General features: G+C 49.7%; 1 protein-coding gene across 1 annotated transcript; it reads left to right on the top strand.

Moving 5' to 3' along the window:
• Nucleotides 1-3,824: 3,824 nt before the first annotated feature.
• On the top strand, nt 3,825-12,097 carry Hmgn1 (high mobility group nucleosome binding domain 1). The gene is made up of 6 exons (XM_042687322.1): nt 3,825-3,998; nt 4,322-4,354; nt 4,429-4,458; nt 4,544-4,594; nt 9,236-9,364; nt 11,249-12,097. The coding sequence occupies exons 1-6, from the start codon at nt 3,984-3,986 to the stop codon at nt 11,291-11,293; spliced, it is 303 nt and encodes a 100-aa protein (XP_042543256.1). The 5' UTR covers nt 3,825-3,983; the 3' UTR covers nt 11,294-12,097.
• Nucleotides 12,098-16,261: the final 4,164 nt, after the last annotated feature.

Here is a 16,261-nt window from a genome sequence, read left to right as displayed (position 1 = left end):
TTTTGGCTTTTATTATGGATGTTTTTCTCAATTACAAAGGATAGCTTCCTTAATATCTAACACATAGATACACTAGGTTATACATAGATACACTAGGTTGACAAATTTCTCTAGAGTTTGAATTATGTCATTCCAAACCTTCCTTTACATTGGGAAATAAGCTATAATTTTTGTGGGATTGCCATTGCATATAAACTCTCTAAATACGCAGTTTACTATATTATTTCTTTATTCTATATGTTTATTCTTGAACTATAATGTGTCTAGATGAGTTTCATCCTTGTTTTGACTCTTTGGTGTTTTGTAATCCTATTCCACATGGATGAATCTCTCTCCAGGTTGGTGAACTTTTCTGCTATTACTTTATTAAATCAATTTTGAATGCTCATGGTTCATAAAAGGGAGCCTGAAATTCCATTCATATTTTCTTAGGGTTTTTTTCAATGTCTTTGATTTAGTTCTTTTTTTAATCATCAATATTTAATACATTATTTCCAGTTTGCTTCGTTTTATAAACTAGGCCTGTATGTACCAAGCCCTGGGCTTGACCTCAGGGTCTGGATGCTTTCCTTGAGTTTTTGTGCTCAAGTCTAGCATTCTACCACATGAGCCACAGCTTCATTTCTTGCTTTTTTGGTGGTTAATTGAGATAAGAATCTCACAAGCTTCTTCCTGCTTGGGCTGGCTTCAAACCTCAATCTTCAGATCTCAGCTTCCTGAGTATCTGAGATTACAGTCATGAACTCCTGGCTTGAGTTTATTTGAGCTACTGAATTCATATTTCCAAGATTTTGAATCTTTTTTTCTAATATTTCTATGTCATTTTTTAATTCCTCCTTCATATCTTGCAGTCTTACTTCATGTTTAATCTTCTAGTTATCTGATTCTCTTTGAATTTGTTCAATGACTTTCTTGTGTGTTTTTCTTGAGATGTGCAGTAAATGTGTAAGGAGGGTGTTGATTTTATTTTTCTTCAGTAGACGTGATGGACAAAAGCACACAAGGAACAGATGGGGTGAGGTAGGGAGGGCCTCAGTGCGAGGGTGATACTACTGCACCAAGACCCAGAGCCCAGGCACTGTGAGGGATGGAGCATTGCAGGTGGTGAGAAGAGCTGTCTGTGACAGGGCCCTGAGGCAGTGGCTACCGGAGACTGACCAGGAGGTGGAGAAGGTCTGTGGTGAAAGGGAAAGTCCCTGTGGTGAGGTGCCTGGGGGGTGGAGAGTTACTGAGACCTTTCTTAGTCCAGGGTATGACTTTTTTTTTTTTTTTGTCGGTCATGGGGCTTGAACTCTGGGCCTGGGTGCTGTCCCTCAGCTCTTCAGCTCAAGGCTTGCGCTCTACCACTTGAGCCACAGTGTCACTTCCAGTTTTCTGGTGGTTTATTGGGGGTAAGAGTCTCACAGACGGACTTTCCTGCCTGGGCTGGCTTTGAACTGCGATCCTGAGATCTCAGCCTCCTGAGTAGCTAGGATGACCGGCGAGAGCCACCGGTGCTCGGGTCAGGTATGACTTTTGAGAATGGAAGACATGAGTTTTGGGTCAGGTGTAATTTAAACGTTGCTTCCTGGAGGTTTTGATGTTTTGAAGTTGCCCAGGTTAACAGTGTCACGTGTTACCTGCTGCCACCTTCCAATATTTTACCCGAAGGGCTTCGTCTCTTCCTTCTCCAAAGTTCACGCTGGCAATCTTTTTTTTTTCCCCCAATCAAAGGCCCCGGGTACCGGGAAGGGGGCTGAGGGGAGGGAGGCACAGGGATGCGGGATGCGTGTGCGGGGAGGGGGCAGAGGGGAGGGAGGCACGGGGATGCGTGGGGGGGAGGGGGCTGAGGGGAGGGCGGCACGGGGATGCGTGGGGGGGAGGGGGCTGAGGGGAGGGAGGCACGGGGATGCGTGGGGGGGAGGGGCTGAGGGGAGGGAGGCACGGGGATGCGTGGGGGGGAGGGGCTGAGGGGAGGGAGGCACGGGGATGCGTGGGGGGGAGGGGGCTGAGGGGAGGGAGGCACGGGGATGCGTGTCCGGGGAGGGGCTGAGGGGAGGGAGGCACGGGGATGCGTGGGGGGGAGGGGCTGAGGGGAGGGCGGCACGGGGATGCGTGGGGGGGAGGGGCTGAGGGGAGGGAGGCACGGGGATGCGTGGGGGGAGGGGCTGAGGGGAGGGAGGCACGGGGATGCGGGATGCGTGTCCGGGGAGGGGGATGAGGAGGCACGGGGATGCGTGGGGGGAGGGGCTGAGGGGAGGGAGGCACGGGGATGCGTGTGCGGGGAGGGGGCTGAGGGGAGGGAGGCACAGGGATGCGTGGGGGGGAGGGGGCTGAGGGGAGGGAGGCACAGGGATGCGTGTGCGGGGAGGGGGCTGAGGGGAGGGAGGCACGGGGATGCGGGATGCGTGTCCGGGGAGGGGGATGAGGAGGCACGGGGATGCGTGGGGGGAGGGGCTGAGGGGAGGGAGGCACGGGGATGCGTGTGCGGGGAGGGGGCTGAGGGGAGGGAGGCACGGGGATGCGGGATGCGTGTCCGGGGAGGGGGATGAGGAGGCACGGGGATGCGTGGGGGGAGGGGCTGAGGGGAGGGAGGCACGGGGATGCGTGTGCGGGGAGGGGGCTGAGGGGAGGGAGGCACGGGGATGCGTGGGGGGGAGGGGGATGAGGGGAGGGAGGCACGGGGATGCGTGTGCGGGGAGGGGCTGAGGGGAGGGAGGCACGGGGATGCGGGATGCGTGTCCGGGGAGGGGGATGAGGAGGCACGGGGATGCGTGGGGGGAGGGGCTGAGGGGAGGAGGCACGGGGATGCGTGTCCGCCAGGCCCGCCGCACGCGGGAGGCGGGCAGGTGTGTCACAAGTCCGAAGCCACTCTAGGCTGAATACTGAGGAAGGAAAACAATGAGCGGGAGAAGCGAACAGCGCGCCATTTCACCGTCGGCGCGCCTCCAGCTAGGATCCCCGCGCCAGGCCTCCTCCGACCCAACGGTGCTGCCCAGCCGGGCGGGGAGGCTGCGGGCGCGGGCGGGGCGACCCTGTCCTCGGCCGACCGAGCACCGCGCTCGGACCGCCGACACTGAGGATAAAGGGCGCGCGACGGCGTCTTCCCGGACAGACTGCCACGCCGCGGGCGGAGCCGCCTGCAGAGGGTGGCGCGGGGCAGGCAGGGGGCACCGGGAGGCCCGCCCCCCGGCGGCCGCAGACCCCCGGGCGCGCCAGCAGCAAAGCGACCGAGAGCGGGCAGATGGCCGCAGTGAGAACGTGAGAAACGGCGCGTGGACCCGCCGCGCATGCGCAGCAGCACCCCGCCGCTTCCCTTCCCACGAGCCCTCCGGTCGCGCCTGCGCACGAAGGCCCCGCCTTTCGCAGGCCTGAAGGGCTTCTTTCTCCCGACACGGAGGAATTTGCACGCCGCGTGCCCACTGTTCGTCTCCCTTCCAGTCTGCGACACCACCTTCCTAAGTTCAAACGTAAAAGGCCCGGGAGAGGAGGCCTGGAGCCCGCGGACGCCAGGGCTTACGGGCAGCCAGGTGTTCGGAGCGGCTGGGGGAGAGGGAGGCGGGAAACAGCGGCATCACGTGACGCGCCCGCGCCAATCGGCGTGCAGACCGCACTTCGCAGCCGGGCTCCAAAGGACCGGCGGAGGCCCCGCCCCCAGGCCGGGTCTGGGGCCCGCGGGGCGCGGGGCGGGGGCGCGGGGCGGGGCGCGGGGTCGAGTGACTGCCCGCCTCACCTATTCGGGGCGCGGGGGGAGGTGCGCGCCGGCGCGGTGGGGCCCGCAGCCAATGGGGGCGGGGGGCGGCCCGCCCGGCGGGGGCGCGGGGGGAGGAGGGGGCGGGCTCCAATCCGGTTCCATCCGGTTCTCCCACCGCCCCCGCCGCGGGTCCCCAGCAGCTCGGGCGGCGGGACGAGCGGCGGCCCCGGCGGCGTAGGTCTGGGAAGGTTCTCGCGCGCTCCGGCCCGCAGCGAACGCACGCGCCCCGCATCCCCCCCGCGCCGCCACGATGCCCAAGAGGAAGGTGAGCCGGGCGGCGGGGCCCGGGCCCTCGCGCCCGTCCCCGCGTGGGCCCCGGCGCCCGGGCGGCCTCCGCGCGGCCCGGGGTGGGGGGGCGGTGCGGAGCGCGCTCGGGCCTCGGCGCGGGCGGCGCCCTGCGCCCTCCTCGGGGCCCCGGGCGCGGGATCGGCGGGGCTCGGGTCGCGCGGTGGGGTGCGCGCGGCGCCTGCGGCGGGCACGCTGACGTCACGCGGCGGGCATTGTTCTCGGGGGCGGGGAGCGCGGGCGGCCCGGGGTCCCCGGGGCGGGCGGCCCCCCCTCCCCACTCGCCCCCTGCTTCTCCCGCAGGTCAGCTCGGCCGAAGGGGCGGCGAAGGACGAGGTGAGCCGGTGCCTCCCGCGGGGGGTGGGTGCGTGCCGTGCGCACGCGCTGACTGATGGCTTTTCTCTCTCCAGCCCAAGCGGAGGTCGGCCCGGCTGTCGGCGGTGAGTACGGCGCCCGCGCCCCCGGGACCCCGCGCCCGGCCCCGCTCCGCCCCCCTAAGCCGCCGCCCCTCTTTTTGCCTTTCAGAAGCCCGCTCCCGCCAAGGTGGAACCCAAGCCCAAAAAGCCCGCGGGAAAGGTAGGTCTCCCCTGCAGGCCGCGGGCTCCGCGCGGTGCCGCCTCCCGTCGCTACCCGAGCCTCTCCGGGGCGCCGGAGGACGCGCCGATCGGTCCAGCCGTCCCCAGGTAGCCAGGACGGGAGGAGCCGCGCCCTGCGCTGCCGGGGATGGTGACAGTGAGGCCTGAGGGCCTCGGGTTGCAAGTGAATCTGTGTTGTGATGTGTCGCTTCTGACGGGTGCTTGTCCGTTCCTTGAATCCTAGTACCTCCATTTTTAACTACACCCAAGCTAGGAATAAAGCTAGAAGAACGGGCTTTTGGTTTTTGGTTTTGCTTTTTATATGCATGCAATACCTGATCTAGAATTGGAGGTCTTGCCTTTCTACCTGAAAGGGAGGGGGTGGGGGGCAGATCGAAAGTTTTGTCCCCTGAGAACTAAAGGGCTTATTGTCAGAGTTACCTGAAGTGCAGTTGTGTAGTTGTGTGTAAAAGATCTTTTGAGTTAAGTAAGCCAAGTGCTGGTGTGTCACACCTGAAATCTGAGGATCTCACTTTGAAGCCAGCCAAAGCAGACAATCCAAGAGACTCATCTTCAGTTAACCAGCAAAGATTTGGAAGTGGGGGAGTGCCAGCCTTGAGTGGAAAAGCCAAGCAAGAGCCTGAGACCAAGCTGAAGGCCAGTACAGGCACCACGACCAACCAACCAAGGAAATCCCCAAACTGAATTGTAGTAAACGGGATTATGGTTACACAGATTTATAAATGCTTATTTATCAGTTTACAGGTATTTAGAAAGTTGCCTTTAAGTATATATGCATGCATGATAATAGGAAAAAATATACATGCATGAATTATGAACAAGCTTTTTATACCTGTACACTGCAAAGCTTTCTATGTATTTTCCTAAGTGATTAATTCCACTCAAACTTGACAAGGTAGAATTGCAATTTGTAGGAAAGAAAAAAGTCCTAACAGCAGTTACCGAAGTAGAGGGTGAAATCTTGGATAATGCTTCCATTTTTACTCACTAAATAAGGGTATAAAAGGTTTCACTTAAACATTGTACAGAGCAGAGTGCAAAAATCTTAACAGTTGAACAAAGTTCTGCATTTGTGATTTTTCTTTTTAAGGTAAAGGGGGTGGGGCATGGTGACACCTCTGTAATCCAGATACTCAGCAGTAGAGCTAGGCAGGAGTTCGGGTCAGCCTTGGCAAAATACAAGACTGAGTGAGTTGCAGTACCCAGTCAAGGGAGTATCAAGCATCACCTTACACGTTCTTATGCTTAAAGACAAGTAGGTTTTTTGCTTGTTTGGGTGTGTTTTTTTTTGTTTTGTTTTTAAGTTCTGGGTCTTAAACTCAAGGCCTGGTTACTGTCCTTGAACTCCTTTGCTGAAGCCTAGCCCTCTGCCACTTTGAGCCACAGCTCCACTTCCAGTTTGGGGGAGGTTATTAATTGGATATGAGTCTCAGACTTTCTTACCTGGTGGGGCTTTGTACCATGATCCTTAGAATTCCACTTCCTGAGTAGCTAGGATTACAAGCGTGAGCCATCAGTGCCCAGCTAAGTAGTATACAGAGTTGTATACCAAATGGTATACAGAGTGCTACTGGAATTTTTTTGTGAAGGCCTTGGGGGAGAAAAGTAGCAAATTGTCTATAAAACCTTGACCTGAGCACCATATTCTACTGCCCCTCTTTTTTGGTCCTTTGTCTCTTCATGTAAACCAGTTGGTTAAATTACTGCTTATTTCCTATTATGCTCTTGCACTTTGCATCTTTTTTTTTTTTTGGTCGGTCATGGGGCTTAAACTCTGGGCCTGGGCACTGTCCCTCAGCTCTTCAGCTCAAGGCTAGTGCTCTATCACTTGAGCCACAGCGCCACTTCCGGCTTTTTCTGTTTATGTGGTGCTGAGGAATTGAACCCAGGGCCTCATGCATGCTAGGCAAGCACTCTACCACTGAGCCACCTTCCCAGCCCCTTGTATCTTTTTGAAAACAGTGTCTGGGTCTACATGTATCCCAGAATGGCTTCCAGTTCCCAATTCTCCTGCCTTTACTTCTGAAGGCCTGGAGATTTGTTTTTTTTTTTGCCAGGGCTGAGGACTGAACCCAGGGCCTTGCGCGTGCTAGGTGGGTGCCCTTCCGCTGGGCTAAACCCCCAGCCCAAGGCCTGGAGTTTTAAGTGTTATAACCTTGATCTGCTCCTAAAATAGTTTGAGAACATTCAGCTTTTTACCCATTGGTGTTTGAGGCAGAAGTGAGAGAGCAGTAGGAAAGTTTATTTTATTTTTTCAGGAACCCTGTAAATTTGAGGAAAAAATGGGACTTTCCCTTTCACTCTTCACATTTAGTGTTAATCACATCTTCACACTTAAGTGTGAACTTCAACTATTTTTCCACTTTTTATTGGCATGTATTGGTTGAATATGGTTTTCTCTGCTTCCCTTTGTGTGAGGGTCTGGCCTCCTTCTCCCAACCCTGTAGCCATTGGGGCCACAGCTATTACTGTATGTTTCCTTGGTGGCTGAAGGTTTAACACTTTATTACTGAGATATTAGTTAGGAAATTAATGAGACACCTAAAGAAATCAGATCTCAAAGGTATGGTTTATAAATTCAGGAACAGCTTGACACTTCTGGTAGCAATGGGTAGCAGGGTCCCAGATATAATTTATTTATACTAAGATTCATTGGATTAGTAGTGTATGTCTACATGCAAAGGCCTTTTGGGGGAGGAGACAGTACAAGGGCATGGGTTGAGGACCTCTCCTGGGCACAGGGCACAGCTGACCCATGCTTCCATCCCAGCATTTTGGAGACGGAGTCTTGAGGCTTTACTGCCCTGGATCCTTACAGGCATGAGCCACCAACACAAGCAGCCTTTGTCTTTTTTCCAATAGATTTAATTTTTGTTTTTTGCTTGGCTTAATTTAATAACATCCCAGAAAAGGTCAGGAGCTCAGCCTGACCAAGTCTTTTATAATTTTTGTTCATTGTCTCTTTCCGAGGCATTTGCAGCTTGACTTACAAAATAAAGGATTTTCTTTCTAAATTTTTTTTTTTTAGCTGTACAAAGGAGGTGTCACTTAACAAAGCAGTCTACAGATACAGTGCATCTTGATCAGTGTCAAGCCCTTCAATATTCTCATCCACTTTCCACCCATCCCTTCCCTTTTTTTAATTTTGTGGTAAATACAATGAATTCTTGGCTACATTCTGACTCTTGACTTTTTAATAACCAAGGTAACTCGGCGCTTTCAGGGATTATTTCTGTACACCTTTCTGATGACTTCTAACTTAATTAGCTGTTCTGTAGTCTTCTAAGGATTCATTTTGTTTTCGTTTTTGTTAAAATTCTTCTCCGTGGATGGGTGCTTTATGTTCTTTTAGTTCTCTAACTTAGTTGTACACGTTTCATTGTGATATTTATATACATACAATGTACTTGGATCAAATCACCTTGATTTTATGAATTCTCCTGTATTACTTTCAAATGGCTTAAATTTTGTATTTATAACAGTTCCCTTTTTTTTTTTTTTTTTTTTTTTGCCGGTCATGGGGCTTGAACTCTGGGCCTGGGCGCTGTCCCTCAGCTCTTCAGCTCAAGGCGAGTGCTCTACCACTTGAGCTACAGTGCCACTTCCGGTTTCCTGGTGGTTTATTGGAGATAGGAGTCTCACAGTCTCTCCTGCCCGGGCTGGCTTTGAACCGAGATCCTCAGATCTCAGCCTCCTAAGTAGCTAGGATTACAGGCGTGAGCCACCAGCGCCCGGCTAGTTCTTTTTTTTTCTAATACCTGTACTTTTCAGATTCTTTAAAACACCTCCCTGAAAATGATAAACTCAAAGCTAGTGCTTTTAGCCACTTGGTGAGCTGTCAAGCACAAGGGGTTTGTATAGCGGAATGGATAGATGACTGTCTTAGTATTCAGTTGGGACAATGGCTACTTCACATTTGGATTGTTGTTGATGCTTAAAAAGAATTTTGGGGCTGGTGGGGTAGGGTTGAGAAGATTCTCTTCCAACTTGGGATTTTTTTTTTTGCTGATTATTGTTTTTTTGTTTTTGTTTTCTTTTGTTGGTCGTGGGGCTTGAACTCTGGGCCTGGGCTCTGTTCCTGCGCTCTTCAGCTCAAAGTGAGCACTCTACCTCTTGAACCACAGTGCCACTTCCTTGAGATTTTTATTTCACTCTAATTTTTTTGGTGCTAGTACTGAGCCACACATCCACTTCCAGGTTTTTGGCTTGTTAACTGGAAACAAGAGGCTCATAAATCCACCTGCGGGTGGGCTTTGAGCCTTAGTCCTCAGATCTCAGCTTCCAGAGTAGGAATATAGGTGTGACCCATTGGTGCCTGGTAGCAACTTTGTATATGTTTTAGTATATGCTGGGTGGAGGCTGGCAAGTGATGGTGTGTTAGGAGGGTTTTTCCACCTTGGGTTTAATCACAGCTAAGAACTTGGTGTTCCAGCATTGCTATGAATCTGTCATCCTCGCTCGTAGGGGTGGACCCTTAGCTCTCTGTGTAAAAAGTGGGGGAGCGCAGGTTGGTGTACAGGTGTGCACTGCAACGTTCATAAGGCTTCTGTTGTACAACCCTTGTTGCTTCTGAAGTCTTAAGTGTCAAGTTTGTATTAAAATATTCTCGTACTGTTTTTAGGATAAATCTTCTGACAAGAAAGTGCAAACAAAAGGAAAAAGGGGAGCAAAGGGCAAACAGGCTGAGGTAACCAGCCAGGAAACTAAAGAAGATTTGCCTGCAGAAAATGGAGAGACCAAGAATGAGGAGGTAAGAGCATGGGGAGGGGAGCTCTGGGTTTCCGCTCTGGGCCATGGATACTAGACGGCGCCTGTGTATGATGGTCTATTGCACAGTGAACTTAAGTGAATGGACAGCTGTTTCTTTATTAAAATAGGTGTCTTAAGCTGGGCATTGGTGGCTCACGCCTGTAATCCTAGCTACTCAGGAGGCTGAGATCTGAGCATTATGGTTCAAAGCCAGCCCGGGCAGGAACATCTGTGAGACTCTGATCTCCAATAAACCCTCAGAAAACCTGAAGTGGAGCTGTGGCTCAAGCTGTAGAGCACTCTCCTTAAGCTGAAGAGCGCAGGGATAGTGCCCAAGCCCAGAATTCAAGCCCTATGACCAACTGAAAAAAAAGACACTGAAATAAGACACTTTTTTTGTTGTTGGTCCCTGTGCTCTTCAGCGCAAGGGGAGTGCTCTACAGCTTGAGCCACAGCTCCACTTCTGGTTTTTTGGGGGTTTATTGGAGATCAGAGTCTCACAGACTTACCTGCCCAGACTGGCTTTGAACCATGATCCTTAGATCTCAGCCTCCTGAGTAGCTAGGATTATAGGCGTGAGCCACAGGTGTCCGGATTATTTCAGTGTCTTTATGAATGAAGGAGAGCTGTCAATATGCTGGATTTTGGTTGGGGGTTTTGACAGTGCCAGGGATCAAAAACAAAAACCCAGAACCTTGCCAGCATTGGTACAGGTTAAGATAAGAAATTTGTAATCACGGGCTAGGAAGGTGGCTCAGTGGTAGAGTGCTTGCATGCCTGAGGCCCAGGGTTCGATTCCTCAGCACCACATAAGCAGAAAAAGCCGGAAGTGGTGCTGTGTCTCAAGTGGTAGAGCGCTAGCCTTGAGCTGAAGAGCTGAGGGACAGCTCCCAGGCCCAGAGTTCAGGCCCCACGACTGGACCCCCCCCAAAAAAGAAAAGAAATTTGTAATCACATTACTAATGAAGTCCCAGTTGTAAGGGTATAAGTAGACTTTCTGGCATGTATTACAGGTTACAGTTAATTAGTCTTATTCATGGTAGTTACGTCTTACAAGATTGCCTGTCTGCACCACTGCACTGTAGGTTAGACTACTGCATGGGCGGGGTCATGACTTCTCAACTGCCTGTGCATTATATGTGTTCTTACTTACTGTACATTATTGCATTGAACTCACAACCCCAGTACGCAAACTCACCCTGTATGAAGCCCTTCATTGCATGAGTTTTCTTTGGAGGATACATTACAGGCACCTTTCACTGAGGACACTTAAATATCAGGTGGGCACAGTGCTTAGAGGCTAGTCTAAAGAGCAAAACCGACAAAAACAGGAAATACATGGCAGTAAGTGGACACTCAGCCTAAAAGATGGAAGCAAGGCAAGAGAACCTTAGCTGGGTGTATGCCTGCAGTGACACCTATTCTTGTTGCTGCTCTGTCTGCACAGAAAATACTGCCTGTTGATTGGGGTTATGAATCTTAAGAGTAGGAGCTAGTTGCTGTTGGTGGTTTATGCTTGTACTCTTAGCTATTCAGAGGCTGTGATATGGAGGATTAAAGTTTAGGCCAGCCTGTGCAAAAAAGTCAATGAGAGACTCCCAACTCCTAAATAACCAGCAAAAGGCTGTAGTGGGAACAGTTCAGGTGGTAGAATACCAGCCTAGTAATTGAGAGGCCCTGAGTTCAAGCTCTAATAACTGCCCCCACACACATTTTTTTTTTTAGTCTTAGCAAAAATGAGTACAGTTGCAAGTACAGAGTCTATTCATGAAGATCAACGGTAGTTTTAGGAAATAGCAGTTTTATATCCATGGTGCAATTGCTACAGGGCACAGCAGAAACAAATCAGGTGTTTAATCCTTGTTCTCCCTTTAATTTGCTGCAGAGTGCAGTCTCTGACGAAGCAGAGCAGGAAGCCAAGTCTGACTAACCAACACGACGCGTCTTCCCGGGCCATCCCCCGTCTCCTGGCCCTGTCCCCGACCCCCGTCTTGTACAATCCAGAGGAGTATTTTTATCAACTATTTTGTAAATGCAAGTTTTTTAGTAGCTCTAGAAACATTTTTAAAAAGGAGGGAATCCCACCTCATCCCATTTTTTAAGTGTAAATGATTTTTTTTAAGAAGTGAAATCATTTGCTGGTTGTTTATTTTTTGGTACAACCAGAAAACAGTGGGCTATTGTATTATGGGAGGCCTCGGCGGTCTCAGTGCCGGCTTAACATAACATTCCATAGGTGGGGGGGTTAGTTTTCTATCCTGCAATACAAAGCATAGTAAATGGCAATTTTGGAGTCGCAGTTGTGCATTTTATGTCTTGAATATTTGAAATTCTAGTTCCTTGTTGTTTTCTGGTAGAACTGTTTTCCTGAAGAAAACCACTCCTTGATCTTTTCTGTCAGAACTCTGTGCTCTGTCACACCTCTGCTCGTGGTAGTCCAGTTTTCCTAATTGTTGCTGTGCTGTGAATGATGGAGAATGTGGGTGTGTTGTGCACACGCTGTGACGTGGTGACGTGGTGGAAGTTAGGTAACGGGACCAACATTTGGAATATGGGTACTTGGCTTCCTCTAAAGGAAAATGTGCTTGCAGGTTTGAAGCTGGAATGTCACTGGAACACTTTCCCAAACAGCTCATGGCCTGTGACTTTTGGTACGTGTGCTAAGAATTGTGTACAAATTGAACTGTCTGTGTACTGATCCTTGACACAACCAATAAAATCACAGTTATGAAAATGGTTTTGTTTCCTTTTTGGTGGTGCTGGGATTTGAACTCGGGGCCTTATGCTTGCTAGGTGCTCCAGCCTCTAGCTGAAAATGTTTTAAGAGCATGTGATCTAAAAGTCTTAAGAAAGCCGGGCGCTGCTGGCTTAATGCCTGTCATCCTAGCTACCCAGGAGGCTGAGATCTGAGGATTGTGGTTCAAAGCCAACCTGGGCAGGAAAGTCCGTGAGACCCTTATCTCCAATAAACCACTAGAAAACTGTAAGTGGTGCTGTGGCTCAAGTGGTAGAGCGTTCACCTTGAGCTGAAGAGTGCAGGAACAGCGCCCAAGCTCAGAGTTCAAGCCCCACGACTGACCAAATTAAAAAAAAAAAAATAAAAGTCTAAGGAATTCCCACGCTTGATTTTCTGAATTTTAGAATTAAAGAAACATAGTTTTTTTAGTTCTGTCATTCTTGAGCATTACCATGAGACTGGAAGATGTTTGATGTCTTGTTTGGTTTGGGACAAGGGCTCTGGAGCCCAGGGTGGGCTCCTGGGTGCTGGGTCTAGGTATGCACCATGACACCAGCTGTTTTTATTTTTGTGACAATTGGTATTTAAGCTCAGGGTCTGGGTACTGTCCCTGAGCTTTTATAATCAAGCTACTGCTTTACAAATCACTCGAGCCCCAGCTCCACTTTGAGCTTTCTGGTAGTTAATTGGAACTAAGAGTCAAGGGCTTTCCAGGTTGGCTTTTTGAACCGTGATCCTCAGATCTCAGACTCTTGAGGAGCTAGGATTAGAGATGAGAGTCACTTCTTTATCTTTTCTTTTTTTGGTCATGGGGCTTGAACTCTGGGCCTGAGTGCTGTCCTTGCGCTATTCAGCATAAAGCCATCGCTCTACCACTTGAGCCACAGCACCACTTCCAGAGAGAGCTATTTTTTTTAAGGTACAATGAGCCCTTTGTTTGATTTTCACTGATCAGAAGGGAGTATTCTGTTGAGTACTTTCATATGGTCTTGCTGTGTATCCCAGGCTGGCCTGAAACTCGTCCTGTCTCAGCCTCCCAAGGTTTGTTGTTGTTCCCAAGTTTTTCTTTAAAAAATAGACCAAATTTTCCTGAATATTTTCCAGGCCCCGTACTTGAGAAAAATACTTGCCTTTAAACTGCTAACGGTGTGTAAATGTGAGGTGAAGAACAGTTGGCAGGGCATATCAATGAAAACATCCTGAAAGTACAAGTTCACAAACGGGAAGTACCATACTGGAGTTCAGAAACAGGCTAAAGGCACAGGCCAGCCCGGCGGGTGACCTGGACAGTTGGTCTGTTGTAGCAGTGTCTGGGAGCTCTCTATATGCAGGTCTTTTATCCTGTGAGAATGGCAGATGCATACAGAAGTGAGTGTGGTAATAGTACAGAAGCAATTTATAGCCGGGCGTCAGTGGTTCACGCCTATATTCCTAGCTACTCAGTAGGCTGAGATCTGAGGATCCCAGTTCAAAGCCAGCATGGGCAGGAAAGTCTGTGAGACTCATATCTCCAATAAACCACTCAGAAAACCAAAAGTGGTGCTGTGGCTAGAGAGCTCGCCTTGAGCTGAAGAGCGCAGGGACAGCGCCCAAGCCCAGAGTTCAAGCCCCACGACTGACCAAAAAAGAGCTGAGGGATAGTGACCAGGCCCAGAGTTCAAGCCCCACAACTGACAAAAAAAAAAAAAAAAAATTCATTCTGGGAAAGAACATAGGAAATGCCAACAAGCTGAAAACCCTTCATCCACTTACTTGGGCAGTTACTTTAAATAGCTATTCCAAGATACAACTGCCTCAGATACTTTTTTTTGTCTAATTATAAAAATTGGTGTCAAGGGCTGGGAAGGTGGCTCGGTGGTATAGCGCTTGCCTTGCATGCCTGAGGCCCTGGGTTCGATTCCTCAGCACCACATGAGCAAAAAGAAAAAAGCCGGAAGTGGCGCTGTGGCTCAAGTGGTAGAGCACTAGCCTTAAGCTGAAGAGCTGAGGGACGGGCTGGGGAGGTGGCTCAGTGGTAGAGCGCTTGCCTTGCATGCCTGAGGCCCTGGGTTCGATTCCTCAGCACCACATAAGCCAAAAAAGAAAAAAAGAAAAGAGCTGAGGGACAGTGCCCAGACCAGAGTTCAGGCCCCACGACCGGACCCCCCCCAAAAAAAAAATTGGTGTCAATATGCTGTGAACGTACTGTAGAGCATTGTGTGCATAGAGATTTCATAATCTCAGCTCTTGGTCTTTTTCCCAGTTGAAAAAAGCATGAGTAGTCTAAATCCTTACAGGTAGAACTGAGGATTCAGTTTATCAAAATCCTCGGTTCCACAGAGCTAAGGATACATTTTTGTCTTTATTATGCTGGTACTAGGGCTTGAATTTAGCCTAGGTAGTGTCCCTTAGCTTTTTCACACAAGTCTGGTACTCTACCACTTGAAACCACACCACAACTTTTAGTTTTTTGGTAGTTAATTGAAGGTAAGAATCTCAGACCTTTGCTTCAGGCTGGCTTTGAACTATCCTCAGATTTCAGCCTTCTGAGTAGGATTACAGGCATGAGTCACTGGGGCTGACCTGGCCTGGATACCTAATATATCACAAAACTCACTTCAATGAGTTTGGGATATAAATACTTCAAGACAGTTGGAAGTTTCTAAACATTAAGTGAATGATGGGAAGTAACTTAGTAGCAATTGGTTTTATAATAAAAGTTCCTGGGTACTGCTAGCTCATGCCTGTAATTCTAGCTCCTCAGGAAACGGATCCAGAGAATCAGTTTGAGGTCAGCCTGGGTAGAAAAGACATCCATCTCCAAAATAACCAGCAAAAGAGCTGGAGGTACAATCAATTCAAGTGGCAAAAGAGCAACATTCTGAGCAGGTGTAAGTCCCTGAGTTCAAACCCTGGGACTAAAAAAAGATGAGCTACATTTTTTCACAAACTTGAAAAAAAAATTTCATAAGCTGAAAGTATTTTAGACTTTAGACATGGCAAATTTAATTTACCTGTGGGCTTTTTCTTTCCTCTTCTTTTTTTTCTTTTGCCAGTCCTGGGGCTTGAACTCAGGGCCTGGGCACTGTCCGAGAGCCTCTCTGTGCTCAAGGCTAGTGCTCTGCCACTTGAGCCACTGTGCCACTTCCAGCCTTTTCTGTTTACATGGTACTGAGGAATCAAACTCATGACTTCAAGCTTGCTGGACGAGCACTCTACCTACCGCTAAGCCACGTTCCCAGCTCTCTGGGGCTGGGAACCATGAAAAACATTTTCATAATTCGGTTTATTATGTAAATAAGCCTTAATTATAGCAATTACAGCTTTTACAAACGATCAAGATAATCTTGCTGATGCTCCAAAACAGTGCAAGTAGGTGCAGCCCATACCAGTCTGGTCCCACCATCCTTCAACTCATAACCAGTCCTGCCCACCCCTATGGCCTCACAGGAATAAGATTGTCCACATACGTTTTAGATACCTTCCACTAAGTTTCAGCTGTGCACTGGTGGCTCATGCCTGTCATTCTGGCTACACAGGAAGCTGAGATCTGAGGATCGCATTCAAATCAAGCCTGAAGAGAAAAGTCCATGACACTCATCTCCAAATGAACACCAAAACGCAGGAAGTGGAGCTGTGGTTCAAGTGATAAGAGGACTAACCTTGAGCCAAAAAAAGTTCAGAGACAGTGCTTAGACCCTATGTTCAAGCCCCAGGGTGGACATAAAAAAAAGTGATACATAGCAACAGATGTTTACATTAGGAGTAAAAACTGTTCATTTACCCCTGGTGTTTTACACATTTCCATGGTTGGATACAGACACTAGGAATCCACTCTTCTGTTTCAAAATTCCAGTGTGAGCCGGGTGCTGGTGGCTCATTCCTGTAATCCTAGCTACTCAGGAGGCTGAGATCTGAGGGTCACAGTTCAAAGCCAGCCCAAGCAGGAAAGGCTATGAGACTTATCTCCAATAAACCACTAGAAAACCGGAAGTGGCGCTGTGGCTCAAGCGGTAGAGCTCTCACCTTGAGCTGAAGAGCTGAGGGACAGTGCCCAAACCGAGTTCAAGCCCCACAACCAACAAACAACAATTCCAGTGTGGCCATTTCAGCCTTTAGAATCATGTATTACCTCCTGGATGCCGATGGCACAAAAAAATCTCCAATGAAAAGGGGAAGTCT

This window comes from Dipodomys spectabilis, unplaced genomic scaffold, assembly GCF_019054845.1.
Source record: "Dipodomys spectabilis isolate Male_0828 unplaced genomic scaffold, ASM1905484v1 ptg000107l, whole genome shotgun sequence".
NCBI lineage: Eukaryota > Metazoa > Chordata > Mammalia > Rodentia > Heteromyidae > Dipodomys > Dipodomys spectabilis.
The sequence above is the reverse complement of the archived record's forward strand: the minus strand, read 5'-3'. Positions and strand labels throughout refer to the sequence as shown.

What these genes read in the sequence shown, in the direction of transcription:
- Hmgn1 (XM_042687322.1), top strand. An exon ending in AAGGGGCGGCGAAGGACGAG is followed by an intron (nt 4,355 to 4,428) that starts GTGAGCCGGTGC and finishes TTCTCTCTCCAG; the next exon opens with CCCAAGCGGAGGTCGGCCCG. An exon ending in GAGAGACCAAGAATGAGGAG is followed by an intron (nt 9,365 to 11,248) that starts GTAAGAGCATGG and finishes AATTTGCTGCAG; the next exon opens with AGTGCAGTCTCTGACGAAGC.